The sequence below is a fragment of the Oncorhynchus tshawytscha genome, linkage group LG10, assembly GCF_018296145.1.
Source record: "Oncorhynchus tshawytscha isolate Ot180627B linkage group LG10, Otsh_v2.0, whole genome shotgun sequence".
In the NCBI taxonomy this organism is placed as follows: Eukaryota; Metazoa; Chordata; class Actinopteri; order Salmoniformes; family Salmonidae; genus Oncorhynchus; species Oncorhynchus tshawytscha.
The window spans coordinates 59,374,454-59,401,577 of NC_056438.1; the positions used below are offsets into that span (position 1 = coordinate 59,374,454).

Here is a 27,124-nt window from a genome sequence, read left to right on the forward strand (position 1 = left end):
TAATATGCTTTTTGTGCGTATGGAACATTTCTGGGATCTTTTATTTCACCTCATGAAACATGAGAACAACACTTTACATGTTGCATTTATATTTTTGTTCAGTATATACAGTTGAAGTCGGATGTTTACATACACTTAGGTTGGAGTCATTAAAACTCGTCTTTCAACCACTCCACAATCTTCTTGTTAACAAACTATAGTTTTGGCAAGTCGGTTAGAACATCTACTTTGTGTATGACAATTCATTTTTCCAACAATTGTTTACAGACCGAAGAACAACATTTCAACCATGAAGCACAGGGGTGGCAGCATCATGTTGTGGGGGTGCTTTGCTGCAGGAGGGACTGGAGCACTTCACAAAATAGATGACATCATGTGGAAGGAAAAGTATGTGGATATATTGAAGCAACATCTCAAGACATCAGTCAGGAAGTTAAAGCTTGGTCGCAAATGGGTCTTCCAAATGGACAATGACCCCAAGCATACATCCAAAGTTGTAGCAAAATGGCTTAAGGACAACAAAGTCAAGGTATTGGAGTGGCCATCACAAAGCCCTGACCTCAATCCTATAGAACATTTGTGGGCAGAACTGAAAAAGCCTGTGCGAGCAAGGAGGCCTACAAACCTGATTCAGTTAAACCAGCTCTGTCAGGAGGAATGGGCCAAAATTCACCCAACTTATTGTGGGAAGCTTGTGGAAGGCTACCCTAAACGTTTAACCCAAGTTAAACAATTTAAAGGCAATGCTACCAAATACTAATTAAGTGTATGGAAACTTCTGACCCACTGGGAATGTGATGAAAGAAATAAAAGCTGAAATAAATTATTCTCTCTACTATTATTCTGACATTTCAAATTCTTAAAATAAAGTGGTGATCCTAACTGACCTAAGACAGGTAATTTTTACTAGGATTAAATATCAGGAATTGTGAAAAACTGAGTTTAAATGTATTTGGCTAAGATGTATGTACATTTCCGACTTCAACTGTATGTCATCATATCCCAAAGTCACTTCATTAGCTGTGTGTGCTGATAAAGGTTATTTCCACCACACAACACAGTAAACAGATGCTGATGGAGCAGATGTGTTGTGGCCTGTCTCTGATTTATGGCACCCATTTACTGTACTGTCACTGGGGTGGAGGTCCATTACTCATAGCTATTGATGAAATATGTTGCAGGGTTACCGACAGAGATACAGAGGGATGTAGAATGTCAGATTATGTTCTGGGTCAATTTATTTCTTTATCAGGAGAGTGCATGTCAAAAGGTCATTTGAAAACCGAGGTAAAGAAAAGGACAAGATAAGTAATTCAATTAATGGAGTTATATGCCCAGTCAAATATAATCCACAAAAGCCCACCAGGTGGAAGCACAGACCTTCCAGGAAAGCTTCCTATCAAAGGAATCGTACAAACAGCAGCCTTTCCTTGAGACAAACACAATATGACTCAACTTCAGTTGACAGAGGATGAGGATGGTCTATGAAGGACGATGAAGAACAGCATACAGAGATTGTGTAGGAGAGCGGTGTACGATGATTTGACAAACATGTTGACTCGTCGTTCGCCTCTCTAGGGATGAGATATGGATAATTAAATAACTGATTGAATGCTCTCAAGGACAATGTTCAACACAATCTTCAGTACAGTATGACAGCATATATCCAACATAATCTATTGATGCATAGCAAAATACCATCTGTATGAGGAGTCGAAGCAGGGTATAGGTGATCTGAAAGAGCTGTGCTCTCTGCTGACCCACTGATAATCAATGGGAGGAAATATTGCTGAAACTGGCCTGGCATTTCAGAGCTTTGGTGAAGGAGTTCTGAGTTCAGTGGGTCTGGTTACTTACTGTATTATATCAGTCTCAGTGTGGTCATGGTGACAGCATGAGGACCATGACCCAGATCTCCACAGCCCTCAAGGAGAGACAGATGGTCTACTAGAAAAATGTCTATATGTTTTCTTCCACTTTGAAAATGTGGAGCACCAAAAAACAAGATGTTTTTAATTGAAATACAGCCTATATTGGGCCTATATGAATTCAAGCTACTTTTGAAGCACATTTTGTGCCCTAGAAACTAATAAGTAAACTGTAAAGACATTAGTTTATTATAAAAGCTAAAGTGTTATATGAATACCTGTCATTGTGTGTGTAGGCACTGTATATACTGAATGTGAAAATACAGTATTATGCTTACTATGCACAGTAGCCTAATGCCCATCAAAGGAAGTGTTGCTTCGATCCAGTGCACATATCTCCACATCACCAATCAATAACACACTTCCTATTCCAATACATAACCCCATAGACAGACAGACAGCTTCTCGTTTCCTGACGCGACACGTCTGGGGTGATAAATCGGCACTGGGGTGTTGAAATGAGATCCATGCCCTGCGCTGTCAGTTTTGTGTGACACTCTCTCTGCTCTGACACTCTCTCTGCTCTGACACTCTCTCTGCTCTGACACTCTCTCTGCTCTGACACGCTCTCTGCTCTGACAATCACTCCTGTCCTGCATGGCTGGAAGATAAACCTGTCTCATTACTATACTACACCACACTCACACCAATCATTCTGCTCTGGTAAGACAGGGAGAGGGACACACACTCACATACACACACCAGTCTGATGATGTTGCTCTGAGATTTTATTTTACTTGATTTATTTAACCTTTATTTTAGCAGGGAGTCCCATTGAGACCAATGCCTCTTTGTCAAGGTAGCCCTGCATGAACACAATTTATCAAATGTACAACATTCAAACATAAATCAGGTTCTGCAGTTCAAGAGTCACTGTATAACACTAGTGGCATACAAATATTATGCAACTACACTACATGCATACAAAGGTATGTGGACACCTGCTCGTCGGACATCTCATTCCAAAATCATGGCCATTAATATGGAGTTGGTCCTACTTTGCTGCTATAACAGCTTCCACTCTTCTGGGAAGGCTTTCCACTAGATGTTGGAACATTGCTGCAGGGACTTGCCTCCATTCAGCAACAAGAACATTAGTGAGGTTAGGCAGTTCGACACTGATGTTGGGCAATTAGGCCTGGCTCGCAGTTGGTGTTCCATTTCATCCCAAAGGTGTTCGATGGGGTTGAGGTTGGCTCTGTGGAGGCCAGTCAAGTCTTCCACACCGATCGACAAACCATTTCTGTATGGACCTCGCTTTGTGCACGGTTGCATTGTCAAGCTGAAACAGGAAAGGGCCTTCCCCAAACTGTTACAACAAAGCTGGAAGCACAGATTCATCTAGAATGTCAATGTATGCTGTAGTGTTAAGATTTCCCTTCACTGGAACTAAGGGGCCTAGCCCGAACCAGACCATTATTCCTCCTGCACCAAACTTTACAGTTGGCCCTATGCATCTAGAGATGAATTTGGTGCGAAAAGTGCAAATCAATCCCAGAACAACAGCAAAGGACCATGTGAAGATGCTGGAGGAAACAGGTACAAGTATCTACATCCACAGTAAAGCGATTCCTACATCGACATAACCTGAAAGGCCGCTCAGCAAGGAAGAAGCCACTGCTCCAAAACCACCATAAGAAAGCCAGACTATGGTTTTCAACTGCACATGGGGACAAATATGGTACTTTTTGGAGAAATGTCCTCTGGTCTGATGAAACAAAAATTGAACTGGTCATAATGACCATCGTTATGTTTGGAGGAAAAAGGGGAAGGCTTGCAAGCCGAAGAACATCATCCCAACCGTGAAGCACGGGGTTGGCAGCATCATGTTGTGGGGGTGCTTTGCTGCAGGAGGGACTGGTGCACTTCACAAAATAGATGGCTACATGAGGAAGGAAAATTATGTGGATATATTGAAGCAACATTTCAAGACATCAGTCAGGAAGTTAAAGCTTGGTTGCAAATGGGTCTTCCAAATGGACAATGACCCAAAGCAAACTTCCAAAGTTGTGGCAAAATGGCTTAAGGACAACGAAGTCAAGGTATTGGAGAGGCCATCACAAAGCCCTAACCTCAATTCCATAGAAAATTTGTGGGTAGAACTGAAAAGGCCTGTGCGAGCAAGGAGGCCTACAAACCTGACTCAGTTACACCAGCTCCGTCAGGAGGAATGGGCCAAAATTAACCCAATTTATTGTGGGAAGCTTATTGAAGGCTACCCGAAACATTTGACCAAAGTTAAACAATTTGAAGGCAATGCTACCAAATAATAATTGAGCGTATGTCAACGTCTGACCCACTGGGAATGTGATTAAATAAATATAAGCTGAAATAAATCATTGTCTCTGCTATTATTCTGACATTTCACATTCTTAAAATGAAGTGGTGATGCTAACTGACCTAAAACAGGGAATCTTTACTGGGATTAAATGTTAGGAATTGTGAAAAAACTTTAAATGTATTTGACTAAGGTGTATGTAAACTTCCGACTTCAACTGTATATTGGCACGGTTTGCCAACAACACCCGTGCCAATATGTCCTCCAAACACCTTCTTTGGCATTATCCGTTAAGTAGAAACTTCTCGGAGCAACAACGGCTCAGCTGCGAAGTGGTAGGCCAGACAAGCTCACAAAACGGGACCGCCGAGTGCTGAAGCATGTTGCACGTATATATCGTCAGCCCTTGGTTGTAACTCAGTAGTTAGTGTTGCAAACTGCCTCTGGAAACAATGTCAGCACATTAACTGTTTGCCGGGAGCTTCATTAAATGACTTTCCATGGCCGAACAGCCGCACACAAGCCTAAGATCACCATGCACAATGCCAAGCGTCGGTTGGAGTGGTTTAAAGCTTGCTGCTATTGGACTCTGGAGCAGCAGAAACAGTGATGAATCACGTTTCACCATCTGGCAGTCTGACGGACTGCCCCAATGAGACAGAACGTGGCTCCTTCCTGATCGGAAGAACATTGCCAGCCAGTATGGCAATGGAACATTTAGAACAAATGACTGGGTCACATCCATAGATATAGAACAAAAAGACTTGTCAGACCCAAAACGACAGGGTCGCGTCTCTGGCAACCAAACCAATACAACCAACGACCAGTCGGCTTTGGTAGCAACCCTAGATTTTTGTCGGGACTATATCTTGTGGAAGGATGAAATAGTATGAATAAATTAATCAAAATAACAGTTTTATTGAAATATGTAAACCATTATTTTAATATGTTGGTTACCCATTGTATAAAAGTGATAATGCCCTTGAAGCCGGTGTTTGGAGGATACAGCTGAAGTCGGAAGTTTACATACACTTAGGTTGGAGTCATTAAAACTCCACAAATGTCTTGTTAACAAACTATAGTTTTGAACAAGTTCCACAGACATGTGACTAACAGAAATGGAGGGGGGGTGGGGGGTTGAAACCAAAAGTAACAGTCAGTATCTGGTGTGGCCACCAACTGCATTAAGTACTGCAGTGCGTCTCCTCCTCATGGACTGCACCAGATTTGAGATCCGGGCTCTTCCCTGGCCATGTCATAGAATGAGCAGTATGGCTTGTGGCATTGTCATGCTGCAGGGTCATGTCAGGATAAGCCTGCAGGAAGGGTACTACATGAGGGAGGAGGATGTCCTCCCTGTAATGCACAGCGTCGAGATTGCCTGCAATGACAACAAGCTCAGTCCAATGATGCTGTGACCCAGACCATGACGGACCCTCCACCTCCAAATCGATCCCGCTCCAGAGTACAGGCCTCGGTGTAACGCTCATTCCTCCGATGGTAAACGCGAATCCAACCATCACCATCGGTGAGACAAAACCGCGACTCGTCAGTGACTGCACTTTTTGCCAGTCCTGTCTGGTCCAGCAACGTTGGGTTTGTGCCCATAGGCAATTTTGTTGCCGGTGATGTCTGGTGAGGACCCGTCTTACAACAGGTCTACAAGCCCTCAGTCCAGCCTCTCTTAGCCTATTGCGGACAGTCTGAGCCCTGATGGAGGGATTGTGCGTTCCTGGTGTAACTGTTGTTTTTCAGAGTCAGTAGAAAGTCCTCTTCAGTGTCCTAAGTTTTCATAACTGTGACCTTATTAATTGCCTACTGTCTGTAAGCTGTAACCTTAATTGCCTAACGTCTTAACGACCGTTCCACAGGTGCATGTTCCTTAATTGTTTATGGTTCATTGAACAAGCATGGGAAACAGTGTTTAAACCCTTTACAATGAAGATCTTTGAAGTTATTTGGATTATTTATGAATTATCTTTAAAAGACAGGGTCCTGAAAAAGGGATTTTTCTTTTTCGCTGATTTTACATTTAGCTAACATTAGATAGTTAATCCAGAGATTCTTATTTTGCCTCGATTTGGTAGTCTCGTCCAGATCATCATGGCATTTGTAGTTATTTATGATAGCCACATTAGCAGCTAATTAGCATTTCATTTTTAGGGGGTAAATACATGTCACGCCCTGGTCAAAGTATTTTGTGTTTATCTTTATGTATTTGGTCAGGCCAGGGTGTGGCATGGGGTTTTTGTAATTGTGGTGTGTTTGTCTTGGGGTTTTGGTGGTGGTATTGGGATTGTAGCTTAGTGGGTTGTCTAGCAAGGTCTATGGCTGTCTGGAGTGGTTCTCAATCAGAGGCAGGTGCTTATCGTTGTCTCTGATTGGGAACCATATTTAGGCAGCCATATTCTTTGAGTTTGTCGTGGGTGATTGTCCTTAGTGTCCTATGTGTACTCGTTGTTAGTTTGCACCAGATAGGCTGTTTCGGTTTCGTTTATTGTTTTTTTTGTAAGTTCGTGTTTCTTTGTTATATTAAACATGGATCGCAATCGACACGCTGCAGTTTGGTCCGACTCTCCTTCATCACCACTAGAAAACCGTTACAGAATCACCCACCACCAACGGACCAAGCGGCGTGTCAACAGGCAGGAGCAGCCGAAAAAGGAGATGCTCACCAAGGATTTCTGGTCATGGGAGGAGATCTTCGACGGGAGAGGACCCTGGGCTAAACCAGGGGAGTGTAGCCGCCCAAAGGAGCAACAGGAGAAGAGGCAACAGAGGCAGCAGCAGCAGGAGCAGCAGCAGCTACAGTGGGAGAGGTTGCACCACCTGGAGTTATGGACATGGGAGGAGGAATTGGACGGTAAAGGACCCTGGAATGAGCCTGGAGATTATTGTCGCCCCAAAGCCGAGCTGGAGGCAGCAAAAGCAGAGAGGCGGCATTATGAGGAGCTAGCACGGCAGAGCGGATGGAAGCCCGAGAGTCAGCCCCAAAATTTCTTGGGGGGCTTACAGGGAGTATGGCTATGCCAGGTAGGAGACCTGCGCAAACTCCCTGTGCTTACCGGGGGCTGGAGAGACCGGGCAGGCACCGTGTTATGCTGTGGAGCGCACGGTGTCTCCAGTGCGGGTGCACAGCCCGGTTCGGTATATTCCAGCTCCTCGTATCGGCCGGGCTAGAGTGGGCATCGAGCCAGGTAAGGTTGGGCAGGCTCGGTGCTCAAGAGCTCCAGTGCGCCTGCACGGTCCGGTCTATCCAGTACCACCTCCACACCCCAGCCCTCCGGTAGCAGCTCCCCGCACCAGGCTTCCTGTGCGTGTCCTCGATCCAGTACCACCAGTTCCAGCACCACGCACCAGGCCTTCAGTGTGCCTCGCCTGTTCAGCGCAGCCAGCGCTTTTCTCCTCTCCTGCGCTGCTGGAGTCTCCCGCCTGTTTAACGCAGCCAGAGCCTTCCTCCTCTACAGCGCTGCCGGAGCCTCCCGCCTGTTCAGCGCAGCCAGAGCCTTTCTCCTCTACAGCGCTGCCGGAGCCTCCCGCCTGTTCAGCGCAGCCAGAGCCTTCCTCCTCTACAGCGCTGCCGGAGCCTCCCGCCTGTTTAGCGCAGCCAGAGCCTTTCTCCTCTCCTGCGCTGCCGGAGTCTCACGCCTATCTAGCGCTGTTAGAGTTTTCCTCATCTCCAGCGCTGCCGGAGTCTTCCGCCTGTTTAGCGCAGCCAGAGCCTTCCTCCGACACAGCGCTGCAGGAGTCTCCCGCCTGTTCAGCGCAGACAGAGCTGCCAGTCTGCATGAAGCAGCCAGAGCTGTCAGTCTGCATGGAGCAGTCAGAGCTGTCAGTCTGCATGGAGCAGTCAGAGCTGTCAGTCTGCATGGAGCAGTCAGAGCTGTCAGTCTGCATGGAGCAGCCAGAGCTGTCAGTCTACATGAAGCAGCCCGAGCTGCCAGTCTGCATGAAGCAGCCAGTCTACATGGAGCAGCCAGAGCTGTCAGTCTACATGAAGCAGCCCGAGCTGCCAGTCTGCAGGAAGCAGCCAGTCTACATGGAGCAGCCAGAGCTGTCAGTCCGCATGGAGCAGCCAGAGCTGTCAGTCCGCATGGAGCAGCCAGAGCTGTCAGTCTGCATGGAGCAGCCAGAGCTGTCAGTCCGCATGGAGCAGCCAGAGCTGTCAGTCTACATGAAGCAGCCCGAGCTGCCAGTCTGCATGAAGCAGCCAGTCTACATAGAGCAGCCAGAGCTGCCAGTCTGCATGAAGCAGCCAGAGCTGTCAGTCTGCATGGAGCAGTCAGAGCTGTCAGTCTGCATGGAGGAGCCAGAGCTGTCAGTCTACATGAAGCAGCCCGAGCTGCCAGTCTGCATGAAGCAGTCAGTCTACATGGAGCAGCCAGAGCTGTCAGTCCGCATGGAGCAGCCAGAGCTGTCAGTCTACATGAAGCAGCCCGAGCTGCCAGTCTGCATGAAGCAGCCAGTCTACATGGAGCAGCCAGAGCTGTCAGTCTGCATGAAGCAGCCAGAGCTGTCAGTCTGCATGGAGCAGCCAGTCTGCATGGAGCAGCCAGTCTGCACGGAGCTGTCAGTCTGCACGGAGCTGTCAGTCTGCACGGAGCTGTCAGTCTGTAAGGAGCTGCCAGTCTGCAAGGAGCTGCCAGTCTGCAAGGAGCTGCCAGTCAGCACGGAGCCGCCAGAGCGGTCAGTCTGTAAGAAGCCGCCAGAGCTGTCAGCCTATATGGAGCAGCTAGTGCCGCCAGTCTGCCCAGCGCCGCCAGTGCCCCCAGTCTGCCTAGCATCGCCAGTCTGCCCAGCGCCATCAGTCTGCCCAGCATCGCCAGTCTGCCCAGCATCGCCAGTCTGCCCAGCATCGCCAGTCTGCCCAGCATCGCCAGTCTGCCCAGCACCGCCAGTCTGCCCAGCGTCGTCAGTCTGCCCAGCGTCGTCAGTCTGCCCAGCACCGCCAGTCTGCCCAGCGTCGCCAGTCTGCCCAGCGTCGCCAGTCTGCCCGGCGCCGCCAGTCTGCCGGGCGCCGCCAGTCTGCCCGGCGCCGCCGGTCTGCCCAGCATCGCCAGTCTGCCAGACTCTTCCAGATCTGCCAGTCAGCCAGACTCTTCCAGATCTGCCAGTCAACCAGACTCTTCCAGATCTGCCAGTCAACCAGACTCTTCCAGATCTGCCAGTCAACCAGACTCTTCCAGATCTGCCAGTCAACCAGACTCTTCCAGATCTGCCAGTCAACCAGACTCTTCCAGATCTGCCAGTCAACCAGACTCTTCCAGATCTGCCAGTCAGCCAGGATCTGCCAGTCAGCCAGGATCTGCTGAAACCACCAGCCAGCCAGGAGCTGGTAGATCTATCTACCTGCCTGAGCTTCCTCTCACTCCTGAGCTTCCTCTCACTCCTGAGCTTCCTCTCACTCCTGAGCTTCCTCTCACTCCTGAGCTTCCTCTCACTCCTGAGCTTTCTCTCACTCCTGAGCTTTCTCTCACTCCTGAGCTTTCTCTCACTCCTGAGCTTTCTCTCACTCCCGAGCTTCCCCTCAGTCCCGAGCTGCCTCGGTCCCGAGCTGTCCTTCAGTCCCGATCTGTTCCTCAGTCCAGTGGGGTTCTGGGTGAGGACTACTAGGCCATGGTCGGCGGCGAGGGTGGACTATCCAGGGACGAAGGGAGAGGGGACTAAGACATTAAAGGAGTGGGGTCCACGTCCCGCGCCGGAGCCGCCACCATGGACAGACGCCCACCCGGACCCTCCCTATTGTTTTGAGGTGCGTTCGGGAGTCCGCACCTTAGGGGGGTTCTGTCACGCCCTGGTCAAAGTATTTTGTGTTTATCTTTATGTATTTGGTCAGGCCAGGGTGTGGCATGGGGTTTTTGTAATTGTGGTGTGTTTGTCTTGGGGTTTTGGTGGTGGTATTGGGATTGTAGCTTAGTGGGTTGTCTAGCAAGGTCTATGGCTGTCTGGAGTGGTTCTCAATCAGAGGCAGGTGCTTATCGTTGTCTCTGATTGGGAACCATATTTAGGCAGCCATATTCTTTGAGTTTGTCGTGGGTGATTGTCCTTAGTGTCCTATGTGTACTCGTTGTTAGTTTGCACCAGATAGGCTGTTTCGGTTTCGTTTATTGTTTTTTTGTAAGTTCGTGTTTCTTTGTTATATTAAACATGGATCGCAATCGACACGCTGCAGTTTGGTCCGACTCTCCTTCATCACCACTAGAAAACCGTTACAATACAGGCGAATATAATGATAAAAGTCACCTTGTCCTCGAGATATTTACAAAGTGACTGGTGAAAAAATGATTGGAACCATTTCCCTGTTTGACCTTTATGTTTTATGGGTATTATGACTCATAATGTGGTACTCTATGGGCCTACATAGTGATAGAGTGACCTTAGGGTAAACAAGGGCGTTATAATGATTTTATAATCCTCTCAAAAACTGATTTGGGATCAAGAATGCCCTGTGGTTGAACTGCAGCGACTAGCAGAGAGAGGAGGAACTACCTTCACCTTAAACCTAAGCCTGCTGTTATGAAACTCAGTCAAAACACTATAAAACCTACACATCCCATCCAGTAATGAAGTTATATAAGGGGATACATCGAAACCCCTTAGTAGCCTAGTGGTTAGAGTGTTGGACTAGTAACCGGAAGGTTGCAAGTTCAAACCCCCGAGCTGACAAGGTAGAAATCTGTCGTTCTGCCCCTGAACAGGCAGTTAACCCACTGTTCCTAGGCCGTCATTGAAAATAAGAAATTGTTTTTAACTGACTTGCCTGGTTAAATAAAGCTATAAAAAAATAATACAAAATAATAAAATTAGAAAAAAAAAAATCAAAATGAAGGAAAATGTTAAAGAAATTAATGAAAAAATGAATACAGTAGGTAGATCTATAGAAAGCTCACATACAATATTGAGCAGGAAATATTTAATATCACATTACAAATGGAGGCAGTGTAGTGTAGATGACAGCCAGCTGCAGATTGCAGCGATGCAGACATGAATTAATGAATACTGCCTAAACACAGAGACAAGCTAGGGGAGCTCTGGGGACAAAGATAGTGAAATGCAACCAGATGTTTGTCTTTAAAAGGAAATAATTTACAAACACAACGCATAGATAGCCTGCTGTCTTGGAGGAGAGGGGAAAAACTAATCTTAAAAACAGCAGGTAGCTTAGCAGTTAAGAGCTTTGGGCCAGAAACCAAAAGGTCACTGGTTTGAATCCCTCAGCTGACTAGGTGAAAATGTGTCGATGCGCCCTTGAGCAAGGCACTTAACCCTAATTGCTCCTGTAAATCGCACTGGATTAGAGCGTCTCCTAAATGACTAAAATGGAAACAAAATGGTCTCTATTCTTTGTTATGATTGTATTATTCCTTATCCTTGTTTGAAACATTGTACAGCATAGATGGAGGGGTTTCTTTGTGATTCCATGCCCTGTGTTTCAATACCGCTGCAATACTGGGGTGTAACTAACAAGCGTTCTCTATCCAGCTAGTATTTGTAGTTCTGTATGCAGTAGTGAGGCTGTATTTGTAGTTCTCCTACCCTCATACAGCCAGTCACTCAGGCCATTGAAGATGACTCCCTCCTTCCCTGTGGACACCAGGCGAATGGTCCTGCTCTCCACCGTTGCTCTGTAGTAGATGTTGTTCTCAAAGATAAAGATCTGGGTAAAAAAGGGACATGACGCTGGAGTGAATACAGCATCGTACCATTACATTTCAGAGATTTTGCTTTTGATTCTTGCCAGGCTTTCAAATGCGTTATTTTCAGCTTGACACTATGGCTGCCTTATAATTACTACAGTAGATAAAACATAATTACTACCTTATAATAATAAAACTGTATAACCCTTAATGAATTACTAGATAAAGAAAAAAGACTGAAACTCCTTCTGGGCAATTTTCATCACAGTGGGACATTCACTCAGTACTAAAACCACCCATCCATCCTTCAGCCTGGAGACATTTCCACTCACACAAATAGACACGTCAACCCAATCTGGACTGAGTGACAAAACATGCCTTAAAGCATTGAATACAGCAGATATAAAAGGAAGCAGATTTCATTAGAGGTCATATTCCACTCCATCTACAAATAGAGTAGTAAGCAAAACACCCCTCTGCTTCGAATGAAGGTACTGTAGCTGTCTGAATCACTGAAGGGGCACACACACACACATCCATGCACACACATACACCTACAAACACACAACCATGCACACACACACATTCTGGGTGATTGAGAACTAGTTCAGACAGGGGTGGGGAGGTTGTGGGGAGTGGGGAGGTTGGCATTACTGTGTTAAGCTGCTGATGCTATGTTGGACTGCTGGTGTATGCCCACTGTGCCCGTGGTGCCATAGTGAGTAGTAGGGATTAAGAAGACTACTGCTGTCAATCCACTCTCCTCTCCTGTCCTTCAGCTTCACCCTGTGTCAGTGGGAGAGGGTTATATCTGAGCTGTGTCCGTCAGACAAACTCTCAAACATTGATTTACTCTCTTCATTTTCTATACCCTTTGTACATGGGGCTTGTGTGTGTGTGTGTGTGTGTGTGTGTGTGTGTGTGTGTGTGTGTGTGTGTGTGTGTGAGTGATGTGGAACCAGGGGACAGGGGACAGAGAAGCATCCTGCTGTGATCATTAAGCCATGGGAAATTACTCTACATGACAAAGGAATCAGCACCACTGGATCCAAACACACGTTTCATATGCAATGTCATATAATGGACAATCTGACAATTGTGACAGGTTTTAATATGCAAAATCATTACGTCCAGAAATGGGAGAAGAATAACTATCTGGTATTATCAGGTGAGAGTAAATACATCGGCTCAGACAGTTCACCCATACAGCTCTAGCTCTTCATTCACCAAACACGCAGATAAACATCAAAACAAAAATAAACCAATCAGGTATATTACCATATGCAAATGTAGCCGCTTTCTCACTTGGCAGACGACAAAATCTCATATTGTAGTAGCTTCAAATATTAATATTTTCTCCCTCTAAATGTGTCTGTAGCCTAATGTAGACCAATGATATGATAAGAGCAATTACAAAACCTACAGATTTGCAATAAAAGGTGGAGAAACACAAGGGAATACAGCCCATTAATGTTGTTCTGTAATTAGTCCTGTCTAAAGTGCTGTGTGTTATGAGGTGAATGAGGAAGTGTGTATTAATGAGGGAAAACAACAAAGATATTGTAGCTGTGAGACACTGCTCTTTTTAAAAGACCTCTCTCCTTTCCCACAAAAACAACAATGTTGTTTTAACCATAGTAACAGCATTTTGACATCACATCCAAAGTGGTGCTGTGGAGAAAGGGAAAGCATAGAGGGGCTTATCATGGTGTCTGTCAACTCTCTCCCTTTGTCATACCTTCAAAATGCTGGAACAACATTTGTTTCAAGTTCAAGGCTGGAGCATATCGGTAATTGACGTGTGTGTGTGTGTGTGTGTGTGTGTGAGCGCGTTTGTGTGCATGTGTGTTTTTTTCCAGTGAGACAGTGAGGGTGTAGACATGTGTGTGGGGTCTCTTACCAGCTGTTGGCCCTTAGGTCCCCATCCAGCATACTGCAGCGGGGCGTTCCGTACCTCAGGAGGATTCAGACTCCATGTCTCCCTGTGGAGATAAAACACACACTCTGTCATGGTGTCTGTGTGTGTATGTGTTTCAGAGTGTGTGCCTCAGACTGTGCACAAAAATACATGGAATCTTCCAGTGAGCTATCTAGGTTGCTTCTGTAATGATAAAATCAATCATCCAAAGCTAAATTTAGCACTAGAAAAGTTTGCTTAACTTTAATACGAAGTATAAATATGGAACAAAAACAAGGCCAGACAGAGTGTGTGACAATATTCCCAGAACAATAAAAGTTCAAGTTAGGCTTTTTTAAAATCTAATATTAGGATGATCACATCCCAAAAACATTCGGAGAACATTTTTGATCAAATATATTTATTTAACAAAAATGTTTTAGATGAAATATCATTGGAAGGTTCTAACATTCACTAAAATGTTATGCACAACATCTGTAACAACCACCACAGAAACTTTCCCCAAAAGTTTGTTTGAAAAAAATTGACTGATGTTCTATAAAAGGTTCCCAGAATGTTTCATTACGGTGTGGGAAACAGTCTGGTGGGAACATCATAAAATATATGTTCCCAAAACATAAAAACTGTCCAGTTGTGAAGATGATTCTACAATGTTTCTTTTAGGGTGAAAAAAACAATCACCTGATGTTGCAAGAACGTTCCCAGAACACACTTTGTCTGTTCTTAACAAGGTTCCCAGAATGTTTCATTAGGTTGTGTTAACATTGTTAGGACATGACAAGATATACAGTTGATGTCGGAAGTTTACATACACCTTAGCCAAATACATTTAAACTCAGATTTCACAACAGTCAATTTAGTGTATGTTAACTTCTGACCCACTGGAATTGTGATACAGTGAGTTATAAGTGAAATATTCTGTCTTTAAACAATTGTTGGAAAAATGACTAGTATCATGCACAAAATAGATGTCCTAACAAACTTGCCAAAACTATAGTTTGTTAACAAGAAATGTGTGGGGTGGTTGAAAAACGAGTTTTAGTGACTCCAACCTAGGTGTATGTAGACTTCTGACTTCAACTGTAACTAACCCAGGGAAATATTTGTAACCGGGTTGTTCACCATCACTTTACTCATCCTCTTTATATACAGTACCAGTCAAAAGCTTGGACACACCTACTCATTCAAGGGTTTTCTTTATTTTTACTATTTTCTACATTGTAGAATAATAGTGAAGACATCAAAACTATGAAATATCACATGGAATCATGTAGTAACCAACAAAGTGTTAGAAAAAAATCTAAATTTATTTTATATTTGAGATTCTTCAAAATAGCCACCCTTTGCCTTGCAGGTCTTCACTCTTGGAATTCTCTCAACCAGCTTCATGAGGTAGTCATCTGGAATGCATTTCAATTAACAGGTGTACCTTGTTAAAAGTTGATTTGTGGAATTTCTTTCCTTAATGCGTCTGAGCCAATCAGTTATGTTGTGACAAGGTAAGATGGGTATACAAAAGATAGCCCCCAGCTCAAATAAGCATAGAGAAATGACAGCCCATCATTAGTTGAATACATGAAGGTCAGTTAATCCGGAAAATTTCTAGAACTTTTAACGTTTCTTCAAGTGCAGTTGCAAAAACTATCAAGCACTATGATGAAGCTGGCTCTCACGAGGACCGCCACAGGAATGGAAGACCCAGAGTTACCACTGCTGCAGAGGATAAGTTCATTAGAGTTGACTGCACCTCAGATTGCAGCCCAAATAAATGCTTCACAGAGTTCAAGTTTTTCGTAGAGTTCAATATCAGCTGTTCAGAGGAGACTGCGTGAATCAGGCCTTCATGGTCAAATTGCTGCAAAGAAACCACTACTAAAGGACACCAATAAGAAGAAGAAGAGACATTAGACCGGTGGAAATCTGTCTTTTGGACTAATGAGTCCAAATTTGAGATTTTTGGTTCCAACTGTCGTCTCTTTGTGAGATGCAGAGTAGGTGATCGGATGATCTCTGCATGTGTGGTTCCCACCATTAAGCATAGAGGAGGAGGTGTGATGGTGTGCTTTGGTGGTGACACTGTCTGTGATTAAACTAGACTTAACCAGCATGGCTACCACAGCATTCTGCAGCGATTCGCCATCCCATCTGGTTTGCACTTTGTGGGACTAGCATTTGTTTTTCAACAGGACAATGACCCAACACACCTCCAGGCTGTATAAGGACTATTTGACCAAGAAAGAGAGTGATGGAGTGCTGCATCAGATGACCTGTCTTCCACAATCACCAAACCTCAACCCAATTGAGATGGTTTGGGATGAGTTGGACTGCAGAGTGAAGGAAAAGCAGCCAACAAGTGCTCAGCATATGTGGGAACTCCTTCCACTGTTGGAAAAGCATTTCCGGTGAAGCTGGTTGAGAGAATGCCCAAGTGTGTGCATAGCTGTCATCAAAGCAAATGATGTCTAATTTGAAGAATCAAAAATATAAAATATATTTAGATTTCTGTAACACTTTTTTGCTTACTACAAGATTCCATGTGTTATTTCATAGTTTTGGTGTCTTAACTATTATTCTACAATGTAGAAAATAGTAAAAATAAAGAAAGACTAAGTAGGTGTGTCCAAACTTTTGACTGGAACTGTACATTTCATACTTTTCCTCCTCCGTACTGGTCCCCCGTGGGAATTGAACCCACAACCCTGGAGTTGCAAGAGCTACAAACTGAGCCACACAGGACTGATTATGTGCTGATTATTACAATGTCTCTATTAGGTTGCAAAAAAACATTTGCCTAATGTTCTTTAAAAGTTCCTAAAACAATTATTTAGGTTGTTGGAACTTTGTGGGGATATGACAGGAGATGGTTCCCATAACACTAAAACTGTCCAGTTGTGCTGACATTCAGATAATGTCTGTATCAGGGTGCATAAAACAATCCTTTGATAGTGCAAGAATGTTGACAGAACAGCCTTTGAGTTCTTTAAAGGCTCCCAGAACATTTAATTAGGTCGTGGGAACAGTTACATCACAAGAGATAGGTTCCATGTTGGCTGGATGTCCTTTCAGTGGTGAACCATCCTTGATACACACTGGAAACTGTTGAGCAAGAAAAATCCAGTAGCGTTTTGGGGCATATTTTGTCTGTAGGCAACATTTATAAATGAGGCCCCAGGTGAGTGTTTTTGGTACCCTAAAATAAACATTGGTTGAATCATATGCACAACTGGACAGTTTTTGTGTTTTGGGAAGAGATTAAATATGTTTTAGGAATGTTCTTGCACCATCTGGCAGATGTTTTATGCAAACACTCTATAATCATCACCACGACTGGGCAGTTTTTGTGTTAAGAGAACATTTGCCGTGACCTAACAAATGTTCTGGGAACCCAATTTTGGTTTGCTGGGAAGAGACCATTACATTGGCTGATATTAGGGATGGGGTTTTAACTTCATCCACCAGATGTGACCACCGACACTAAGCACTTATGTAGCAGAAGGTCAAGCTGTCCCCAAAAACATTCAACAGTTTCCTATTTCATCTAATACTTGAAAGAAAGAAAAGAAAAGAAAAGAAAAGGAAAGAAAGAAAGAAAGAAAGAAAGAAAGAAAGAAAGAAAGAAAGAAAGAAAGAAAGAAAGAAAGAAAGAAAGAAAGAAAGAAAGAAAGAAAGAAAGAAAGAAAGAAAGAAAAGAGAAACAGAGACAGACTGACTTACGGGGTGATGAGACTACAGATGATGTAGAAGGCCATGTAGGAGTGCTGGTAGACCTGCAGAGACAAACAACTTCAGCATCCAGCATTCAACCTCGCATGGCAGAAACAACCCATAAACTCTGCATCTGAGACAAAATAAGAAGTGTGGTCCTTTCTACTTACTGGGGCCACGTTGTAGGCCAACAACACATGTTCCAGGTCTGGAGATATGTGGTACTTGGTGGCTTTGAACATTTCCTGGATAACAAAGAAGCATGTTTGAGGCAAATTTATTACAAAAGGTCATCATACATTTTTCAATACCATGTCACCTACATGTTCGGGAATAAAATTTGCTAATACTCACAAACTTCCTGTTCTCCACCAAAATGACCCTCTCCTGTGTTTCGATGTTGAGTTTGACCACGTCCCCTTCTCGTGTTCGATACAGCAGTACATTGTCTGGAAATAATAAACAGCATAGAAGAGAGAGCATTACATTGTGGAATACGCATCCAGCTGTTTCAAACAGTACTTATAATGGGGCCATGAGGGGCCAGCCTTCCACACCAGACTGAGAGCAGATATCTTTTAGGGGGGCACCAAGGTACAACTGGAGCAGGCCTTGCTGGTATCCTGTTACCTCTGCAGCATATACAGGAGCTGTAAGGTGTGGATACATACAGTGTGATCCCACTGGGCACAGACGTCAATTTAACGTCTATTCCAGGTTTGTTTAACGTATTTTCATTAATATGACGTGGAAACAATGTTGATTCAACCAGTGTCTGCCGAGTGGGATGGTCCAAGTGGTAGACCATTTTCACATTATTGTGCCGACCCAAAACATATTAAGCTGGCTCAGGTATTTGGTTCCTATGGTGGATGCATAAAAAGGCAAGGACAGTACAGCTTGGCTTGGTTCTACTCAGCTCTGCTCCACTCAGCTCTGCTCAGTAGTGTGATACTGGTAGTGTTGTCCTCTAGACCAGAGCCGATTCCTCAGTCTCACTGTGTCCTGTTCAGATAAACCCCTCTACCAAGAGAAATGCAGAGAAAAGGTCCTTGCTGCTCTCTCCAATGTTTCAACCATTCAAATTAAGGTTGATTGAATAGCCATCTCATCTCCCTTACTTAGTATTTGCCACAGCAATAGCAGTAAAGTGTTGATGCTACTGATACTGGAAGGACTTCATATTGCTAGACATAATGAAGATTTATTTGGATTTTGTGGTAGTGTGTTTTTCTACGTAATTAACTTCAAGTTTGTTTGCTTTTGTATTCTGTTTTGAAAACCTTTTCCTGCTCTAGTCCAAATATTTACTCAGTCATGACAGTTCCGCTCACAAAACTATCAAAATGGATGAATTAGGAATAATGGAAAGTGTATGAGTTTCCTCGGTGGCAGGTAGGCTAGTGGTTAGAGCATTGGGACAGTAACTGAAGGGTTGCTAGATCGAATCCCTGAGCTGACAAGGTAAAAAAAATCTGTCGTTCTGCCCCTGAACAAGGCAGTTAATCCACTGTCCCCCGGTAGGCTGTCATTGTAAATAAAAATTTGTTCTTAACAGACTTGCATAGTTTAAAAAAAAATAATGTGAGTCCAAACTGCTGAAGGCCTGACATCTTTAACAAAAGCCATTCATTAAATTGCTTTAATCAATGAAAACGAATGAGAGCAGAGTACAGTACACAGTGTCCCTATAAGACCACAGACAGAGTGAAGGCAAAGTGACTCAGTCTCCTTCCTGTTTCTGTGTCTTAAAGGCAGGGCTCGAAATTAACAATGTCCTGATGACAAAATATTCCCGGAGAGTCTTCAAAACAGACTCTGGGACAATAGATCCAAAGTTCATACAACCACTGTACATCAAAAACATTTAAAAAGCAATGAGGCTGATGCAACAGATCAGAATGTTTAGCTTAAAATGATAAACTATTATTTCTTCACATTATAAGCGCAGCAATGTGCACACAGCAGTAAGCTATGCGCGAATATTTTTTTTTAAATGTAGCAGGAACACAATGTTCTAAAAAGTGCATCACACATGCGAGCGGTTTCACGTGACAGATGAAAATATCCATGCGAAATGTTGAAAGAGGGGAGATCTACTGATGCAACAACTAGCATGGGTTGCTAATATGTCTAAGATTGTGTCTGGCTGCTGGACAATAAAAGAAAGCTGGTTTCAATGGCATAAGGAAGTATTTATCAAATAATTCCCTAAAAATGTCTATGGTCTGATAATGGCTAGGCTACTTGAATCAAGGAAAGACATGCCCCATGACATGGCATAAAACCTACAGGTTTTAAATGCTGACTGCCTCCACTAAGATTGCAAGCTGGGTGATACTTGGTGCAAAACAGATACGGTTCTTTCTCTCCGCTCTTGTAATTGATGAATGAAACATTCCTCAAGTAGGCCTACTCCAAAAGAATCAAGCCGTTAGACGTTAATGTTAATTATCCTACATTATATTTGTCAAACATGACTGGAGATTGTCCTATATTAATGTAAATAAAAAGTCTCATTAAAGTTTGACTACATTTTCTGGCGCCTCCCTCATGTCAAAATTGATGTGGACACATCACCTAAGCTACACTGAGATGTATGCTAATTTTATATGTACAGGTAACTGCAAAAATAATGGACAATTCAACATAAAGGATCTTAATAGTATCAAGGCACAAGGCGAGACCCAGATGCAGACACAGGAGGCAGATGGTCGCAATCATTATGTTTATTAATCCAAAGGAGTAGGCAAGAGTAAGGTCGTGGACAGGCAAAAAGGTCAAGACCAGATCAGAGTCCAAGAAGTACAGAGTGGCAGACAGGCTCGTGGTCAAGGCAGGCAGGTGGGTACAAAGTCCAGAAACAGGCAAGAATCAAAACCAGAAGGACTAAAAGAAGGCGAATGCAAAAAGCAGGAGAACGGGGAAACCGCTGGTTGACTTGGAAACATACAAGACGAACTTGCACAGAGCGACAGGAAACACAGGGATAAATACACTTGGGAAAATCAGCGACACCTGTAGGGGGTGGAGACAATCAAAAGGACAGGTGCAACAGATCAGGGCGTGACAAATAGGGCATTGGGCCAGCAAGAGATGCCAGAACAGAACTTGGCATAGATTCTACAAGTGTCTGGAACTCCATTCTACTGGAGGAATGTGACACAACACCATTCTTCCACGAGAAATTCCATAATTGTTTTTTTGTTGATGGTGGTGGAAAACGCAGACTCTGGCGCCGCTCCAGAATCTCCCATAACTGTTAAATTGGGTCGAGATCTGGTGACTGAGAGACACACACACGCTTTAAACTCCCTATGCTCCTTTGAAACCCCTCTTTTAAAGTCACTGAGAACTCTTCTTCTAGCCATGGTAGCAAAAATAATGGGCAACTGGGGATTTTTATACATGACCCTAAGCATGATGGGATGTTAAATTGCTTAATTAACTCAGGAAACACACCTGTGTGGAAGCACCTGCTTTCAATATACTTTGTATACCTCAAGTGTTTCTATTATTTTGACAGTTACCTGTACATTCATGTAAAATACATGTGAATATTATTCCAACGTTGGCCATTTTAGAGGCAAATTATTTTATGTGAATTTCTGGCTCAGTTGACAGACCCATTTATACATTTCAGTAGTAGACCTACTTTTATTAGCGTTTTAAATCACTGTGAATGACCTACAGTTGAAGTCGGAAGTTTACATACACCTTCGCCAAATACATTTAAACTCAGTTTTTAACAATTCCTGACATTTAATCCTAGTAAAATTATCTGTTTTAGGTCAATTAGGATCACCACTTTATTTTAAGAATGTGAAATGTCAGAATAATAGTTGAGAGTGATTTATTTCAGCTTTTATTTCTTTCATCACTTTCCCAGTAGTTTACATGAACTCAATTAGTATTTGGTAGCATTGCCTAAAATTGTTTAAATTGTTTAACTTGAGTCAAATGTTTTGGGTAGCCTTCCACAAGCTTCCCACAATACATTGGGTGAATTTTGGCCCATTGCTCCTGACAGAGCTGGTGTAACTGAGTCAGGTTTGTAGGCCTCCTTGCTTGCACAGGCTTTTTCAGTTCTGCCCACACATTTTCTATAGTATTGAGGTCAGGGTTTTGTGATGGCCACTCCAATACCTGAACTTTGTTGTCCTTAAGCCATTTTGCCACAACTTTGGAAGTATGCTTGGGGTCATTGTCCATTTGGAAGACCCATTTGCGACCAAGCTTTAACTTCCTGACTGATGTCTTGAGATGTTTCTTCAATATATCCACATAATTTTATGTCCTCATGATGCCATCTATTTTGTGAAGTGCACCAGTCTCTCCTGCAGCAAAGCACCCCCACAACATGATGCTGCCACCCCCGTGCTTCACGTTTGGGATGGTGTTCTTCGGCTTGCAAGCCTCCCCCTTTTTCCTCCAAACATAACGATGGTCATTATGGCCAAACAGTTCTATTTTTGTTTCATCAGACCAGAGGACATTTCTCCAAAAAGTATGATCTTTGTCCCCATGTGCAGTAGCAAACCGTAGTCTGGCTTTTTATAATGGCGGTTTTGGAGAAGTGGCTTCTTCCTTGCTGAGCGACCCTTCAGGTTATGTCGATATAGAACTCGATTTACTATGGATATAGATACTTTTGTACCCGTTTCCTCCAGCATCTTCACAGGGTCCTTTGCTGTTGTTCTGGGATTGATTTGCACTTCTCACACCAAAGAACGCGTCTCCTTCCTGAGCGGTATGACGTCTGCGTGGTCCCATGGTGTTTATACTTGCGTACTAATGTTTGTACAGATGAACGTGGTACCTTCAGGAGTTTGGAAATTGTTCCCAAGGATGAACCAGACTTGTGGAGGTCTACAATTGTTTTTCTGAGGTCTTGGCTGATTTCTTTTGATTTTCCCATGATGTCAAGCAAAGAGGCACTGAGTTTGAAGGTAGGCCTTGAAATACATCCACAGGTACACCTCCAATTGCCTCAAATTATGTCAATTAGCCTATCCGAAACTTCGAAAGCCATGGCAATTTTCTGGAATTTTCCAAGCTGTTTAAAGGCACAGTCAACTTAGTGTATTTAAACTTCTGACTCACTGGAATTGTGATACATTGAATTATAAGTGAAATAATCTGTCTGTAAACAATTGTTGGAAAAATGTATTGTGTCGTGCACAAAGTAGATGTCCTAACCGACTTCCCAAAACTATAGTTTGTTAATAAGAAATTTGTGTAGCGGTAGAAAAACAAGTTTTAATGACTCCAACCTAAGTGTATGTAAACTTCCGACTTCAACTGTAGGTCCTACAGTAAACCTATGTTGGCATATCAAAACATGTAAAAAATAAACAAAGTATTTTAGCATTTAGGATGGTTCCTCTTCAGTTTGGAACGGTTGAAATTGCACTTCGGGACAATTCTGGGACGGTGATTAAAAAACTTGGTCTTAAGCCCTGCTCAAAGGAGAGGTTCAAAGAGACCGGTGACAAGCGGTGGTCAAAGAGAAACGCTGAATCAATTATGTATCACTCTGAATGAAACCAACGCACCACATATTGATGAGGACTACTGAAGTACAAGGTTGCACGATCCTACGCATTATCACTGCTCATCAGAACCAAATGTTGAGCTGATTGCATTAACTTAACTTTGACACGGAGGAATGTCAGACAATGAATCACTAAGATTTTATCAGAGAAGAATGATAGGGAACATTCCAATGTGTCGTTAGAAAAATACACACTGTGAAGTTTGTGTGTGTGTGTGTATTTCTGCTGGTGAGGTTAATTATCATGGTCCATTTGATGAGGGAAAAGCCCTTTAGCCTGCTGTTTAACTTCTCTGCAGACACCTTTTCCCTGCATTGTCCTTTGACTGTCTTTTACACAAAACACTGGACATCAGCATGTTTCCAAAGTCATGGCAGGGCCGCCCGGGCCAAAATATTCTGCCAAGATTTGAATTTTCAATTCAGTTTAAATTCTCTTCCGAGATATCCAGACTGAGTGAGTAATTATATTATATTATGAAAAGGTTACTTTCTGGAGAAGAAGATAAGCTATGTTACTGCTGCATACAGTGGATAAAGTTGTATATAAATCAGTATGTAAAAGTATGTGGAAATAAAATAAATTCTGGCACTACTTTTGTGCTTAATGGAGAGTCAATGAAAAAACAAAGTAGTTTGAGTCTCTTACACTAGAGGGCGAGCAGTAGATTGATCCAACATTCATGTGTTCTGCAGCTTGCTTTCCATATTACGTTGTCAAGGTTAAAAAAGGTCATATCAGACCAGCCTTACATCTGTTTAATTTGGGCCTGTCCTGTACATGCTCTGCATACATTATAGCTACAATACTGTATGGTGCATAACGGCATAAACGGGCACATTTCAAGGTTTCACTGGATTACATGGCTCTGTCTCTCTGTATAACGCTTACTTAGTTCTGTGGGCTGTCTGTCTCTGTTGTAAGGGAATAACCATGAGACTATAACCATGTAATCCTTGAGGGCTTGATAATAAGCATTCACAGTAAACACATTGGCTGAGTGATCCATTATGCCTTTAAATCAGGATTTGGGTTTCTATGATTATGTTTAAATTCAATAGGCAATTGAAGTGCTAGTTAGGTTTCAATATGTTTTATGTGTGGTCCTCTTGTTTGATAGTAATGGCTGTCTAATGGGAAAAGTAATACGGCTTGGAATGCTTACGCAGATAGAGTCATTGCCTTAGCGACCGCCGTCTACAATATGTAAATGTGGTGCTCTAATAATGTCAACTAACAAGTAACAGTTCCTGGTTGGTGGGTGCTGTGTTAGCTTCAGTTTCTATTGGCAGATGAAAGGGCAGGGCGTAACTATAACGACTCACCACTGAGCCATGTAGCGGCGGGGTCGTGCACGTGAAGATCTCCTCCGAAGACGTCCTCAATGGTGACTTTCTTCTTGAGGGCAAGGCTATCATCTGCAACTGCCAGTGGAATATATCAACAAAACAAAAGTGGAAGAAGTCATAGAATTAATCAGGTACAATAATATGATACTGTTATGTTTCAATTCTCTTTCACATAAAAAAAGGGACCTGGCCACCTTTGTTACCTGGTGACTGTCACTTTTCCTGCAAAAAGTTGCAGGGGGTCATAAAAATAGGGTAGGAGACATCTGTCAGAGTCTGACTATTATGCGCTGTTTCTGTCTCTGGAGATAGTAGGACTGGAATTCCCATATCACAGGCACAGCGATTAAGGAAATGTTACAAAGAAGAAAGAGACACTCCATTGATCCGCCAGCATCAACTCACAACAGCTTGGCCAGTTTTTCCAGGCAGCCGTAACTCTCTCTAGCTGCACAGGGTAAACAGCTGAGACCGGTCAAGGTAGACAGCAGCGCTAGAGGGTTGAGTTACATAGAGACTGTGTGTGTGTGTGTGTGTGTGTGTGTGTGTATGCCCCTTCAACCCCATATGGGAGCTTTACATATTTATCTTCTACATTCACCTGTCAGTTTATTCAGGAAAAGACATTAGAGTACCATCAGTAAGAGATTCTAGAAGGGATGTATGTAGAGTACCACCAGTAAGAGATTCTAGAAGGGATGTACATATGGGGTGGCAGGGTAGCCTAGTGGTTAGAGCGTTGGACTAGTAACCGGAAGGTTGCAAGTTCAAACCCCCGAGCTGACAAGGTACAAAATCTGTCGTTCTGCCCCTGAACAGGCAGTTAACCCACTTTTCCTAGACCGTCATTGAAAATAAGAATTTCTTCTTAACTGACTTGCCTAGTTAAATAAAGGTAAAATCAAATAAAATGTGCCAGTAAGTAGCTTTTGCAGAAAATTGAGAGAACTAAAAATAACACATTTAAAAATGTAACTACATATATACAGTACCTTTGCAAGTCTCTGAATTTGCAAATGATCTTCATCTGTTGGTAAAAGACCATTGAGAGGGATTCCCAACATGAGGCAAACAGCACCTCTGATGCACTGGCAATTGTAAAAATGACTAGAGCTATTACTGCATAATAATCTTCATTAAACAAGACTGAATGACATTTTACATTAAAGCCCCATTACCTAGTGAGAGGATGACCTCACTTCGTCCTTCTGAAAAACCAATATGCAATCTCCAAGCTGACACATCTCAACATCTCTACTCCCGTCTGTCTTTGAATGAATGGGTTTAGGAAATTAAATTACCTACTGGGCTGTCTGCTAGCAAGGCCAATTGCAATCTCTAACTAGAAGTTTTCTTTTGGTGGCCTGACTCAGGTACTTATGTACTGTAGGATCTTAATTTGACCAGTTTCTCACAGCAGGACAATAATCCAGCAGCAATAGGAAATGTGAATTATTATGTGGATTATAATGAATGGAAATATTTGTAGGGATTGATACATCTTTAGTTAGGGCAAATCAAGTCAGACATTTTAAAGTGGAAATTACAAACTTTAGAAGCCTTTTTTTAACCTTGTCTACACCACAAATGAGTATTTTCTGCTATGCAGTGTAATAAGTGTTAATAAGTATAATGTAATAAGTGTAATGTAGTGTGATGCAGCATTGTGTGTTACATACTTGGGGTGAGCAGGATGACAGAGGTGACGATCAGAGACAAGATGATGCAGATGACCAGCAGGGCGATGACTATCCCCTTCCAGTTCCTCTGTGGAGGGGCACTGCCCACCAGGTCCTGCAACACAAACACACAAAAGTTAATAGAGGTCAATGGGGGATAATGAAGGGGAGGCGATGAGTACGGTTACATACACACAATAATGTGATTATTGCGGATAATCAGATTCATATAGTTCTATTAAAACATTGACATGCTTTGCAAGAAGAACGATTTCTCTAATAATCCCATTTACATGAACACATCTGAAATCAGGCTACCTGATGGCACTAAATACAGACCCGTTTACATGGATACACATCTGAAATCAGGCTACCTGATGGCACTAAATACAGACCCGTTTACATGAACACATCTGAAATCAGGCTACCTGATGGCACTAAATACAGACCCGTTTACATGGACACACATCTGAAATCAGGCTACCTGATGGCACTAAATACAGACCCGTTTACATGGACACACATCTGAAATCAGGCTACCTGATGGCACTAAATACACACTAAATCGTTTAAATCAGGCTACCTGATGGCACTAAATACAGACCCGTTTACATGAACACATCTGAAATCAGGCTACCTGATGGCACTAAATACAGACCCGTTTACATGAACACATCTGAAATCAGGCTACCTGATGGCACTAAATACAGACCCGTTTACATGGACACACATCTGAAATCAGGCTACCTGATGGCACTAAATACAGAACATTGCCAATCAAAATACATGTTCTACCACAGCGACTATATTATTTATAAAGCACATTTGATTTTTAATTTGTATAAAGTTTGTATGTGAAAACTACTTCTAAGACGCATCCATTCAGTCGTTCCGAACTCACTTCACTCACGATAAAGAGGGAGGCTCGCTCGGCTGGTGCTTGCACATGCGCAGATCATATACGATTAAGGTGTTTACATGTCCTAATAATTCTAAAGATTGCTCAGAAAACAAGTTGTTTTAATCTGTGTATGTTTACTTCGAAGTTGACCTTACACCGATTAAGGTAAGCAGA

At 43.2% G+C, this 27,124-nt stretch overlaps 1 protein-coding gene across 2 annotated transcripts in view; it reads right to left on the reverse strand.

Moving 5' to 3' along the window:
• The window catches only part of LOC112260546 (dipeptidyl aminopeptidase-like protein 6), a 123,725-nt gene that overhangs the window by 19,664 nt on the left and 76,937 nt on the right, over window positions 1–27,124 (reverse strand). For both annotated transcript variants that reach the window (XM_024435738.2, XM_024435739.2), the window contains exons 2-8: window positions 26,050–26,164; window positions 24,347–24,445; window positions 17,821–17,915; window positions 17,637–17,711; window positions 17,476–17,528; window positions 13,744–13,825; window positions 11,743–11,863 (exon numbers count right to left, since the gene is read on the reverse strand). In XM_024435738.2, coding sequence (XP_024291506.2) covers window positions 11,743–11,863; window positions 13,744–13,825; window positions 17,476–17,528; window positions 17,637–17,711; window positions 17,821–17,915; window positions 24,347–24,445; window positions 26,050–26,164 — 640 coding nt within the window. The remainder of the gene's footprint in view (window positions 1–11,742; window positions 11,864–13,743; window positions 13,826–17,475; window positions 17,529–17,636; window positions 17,712–17,820; window positions 17,916–24,346; window positions 24,446–26,049; window positions 26,165–27,124) is intronic.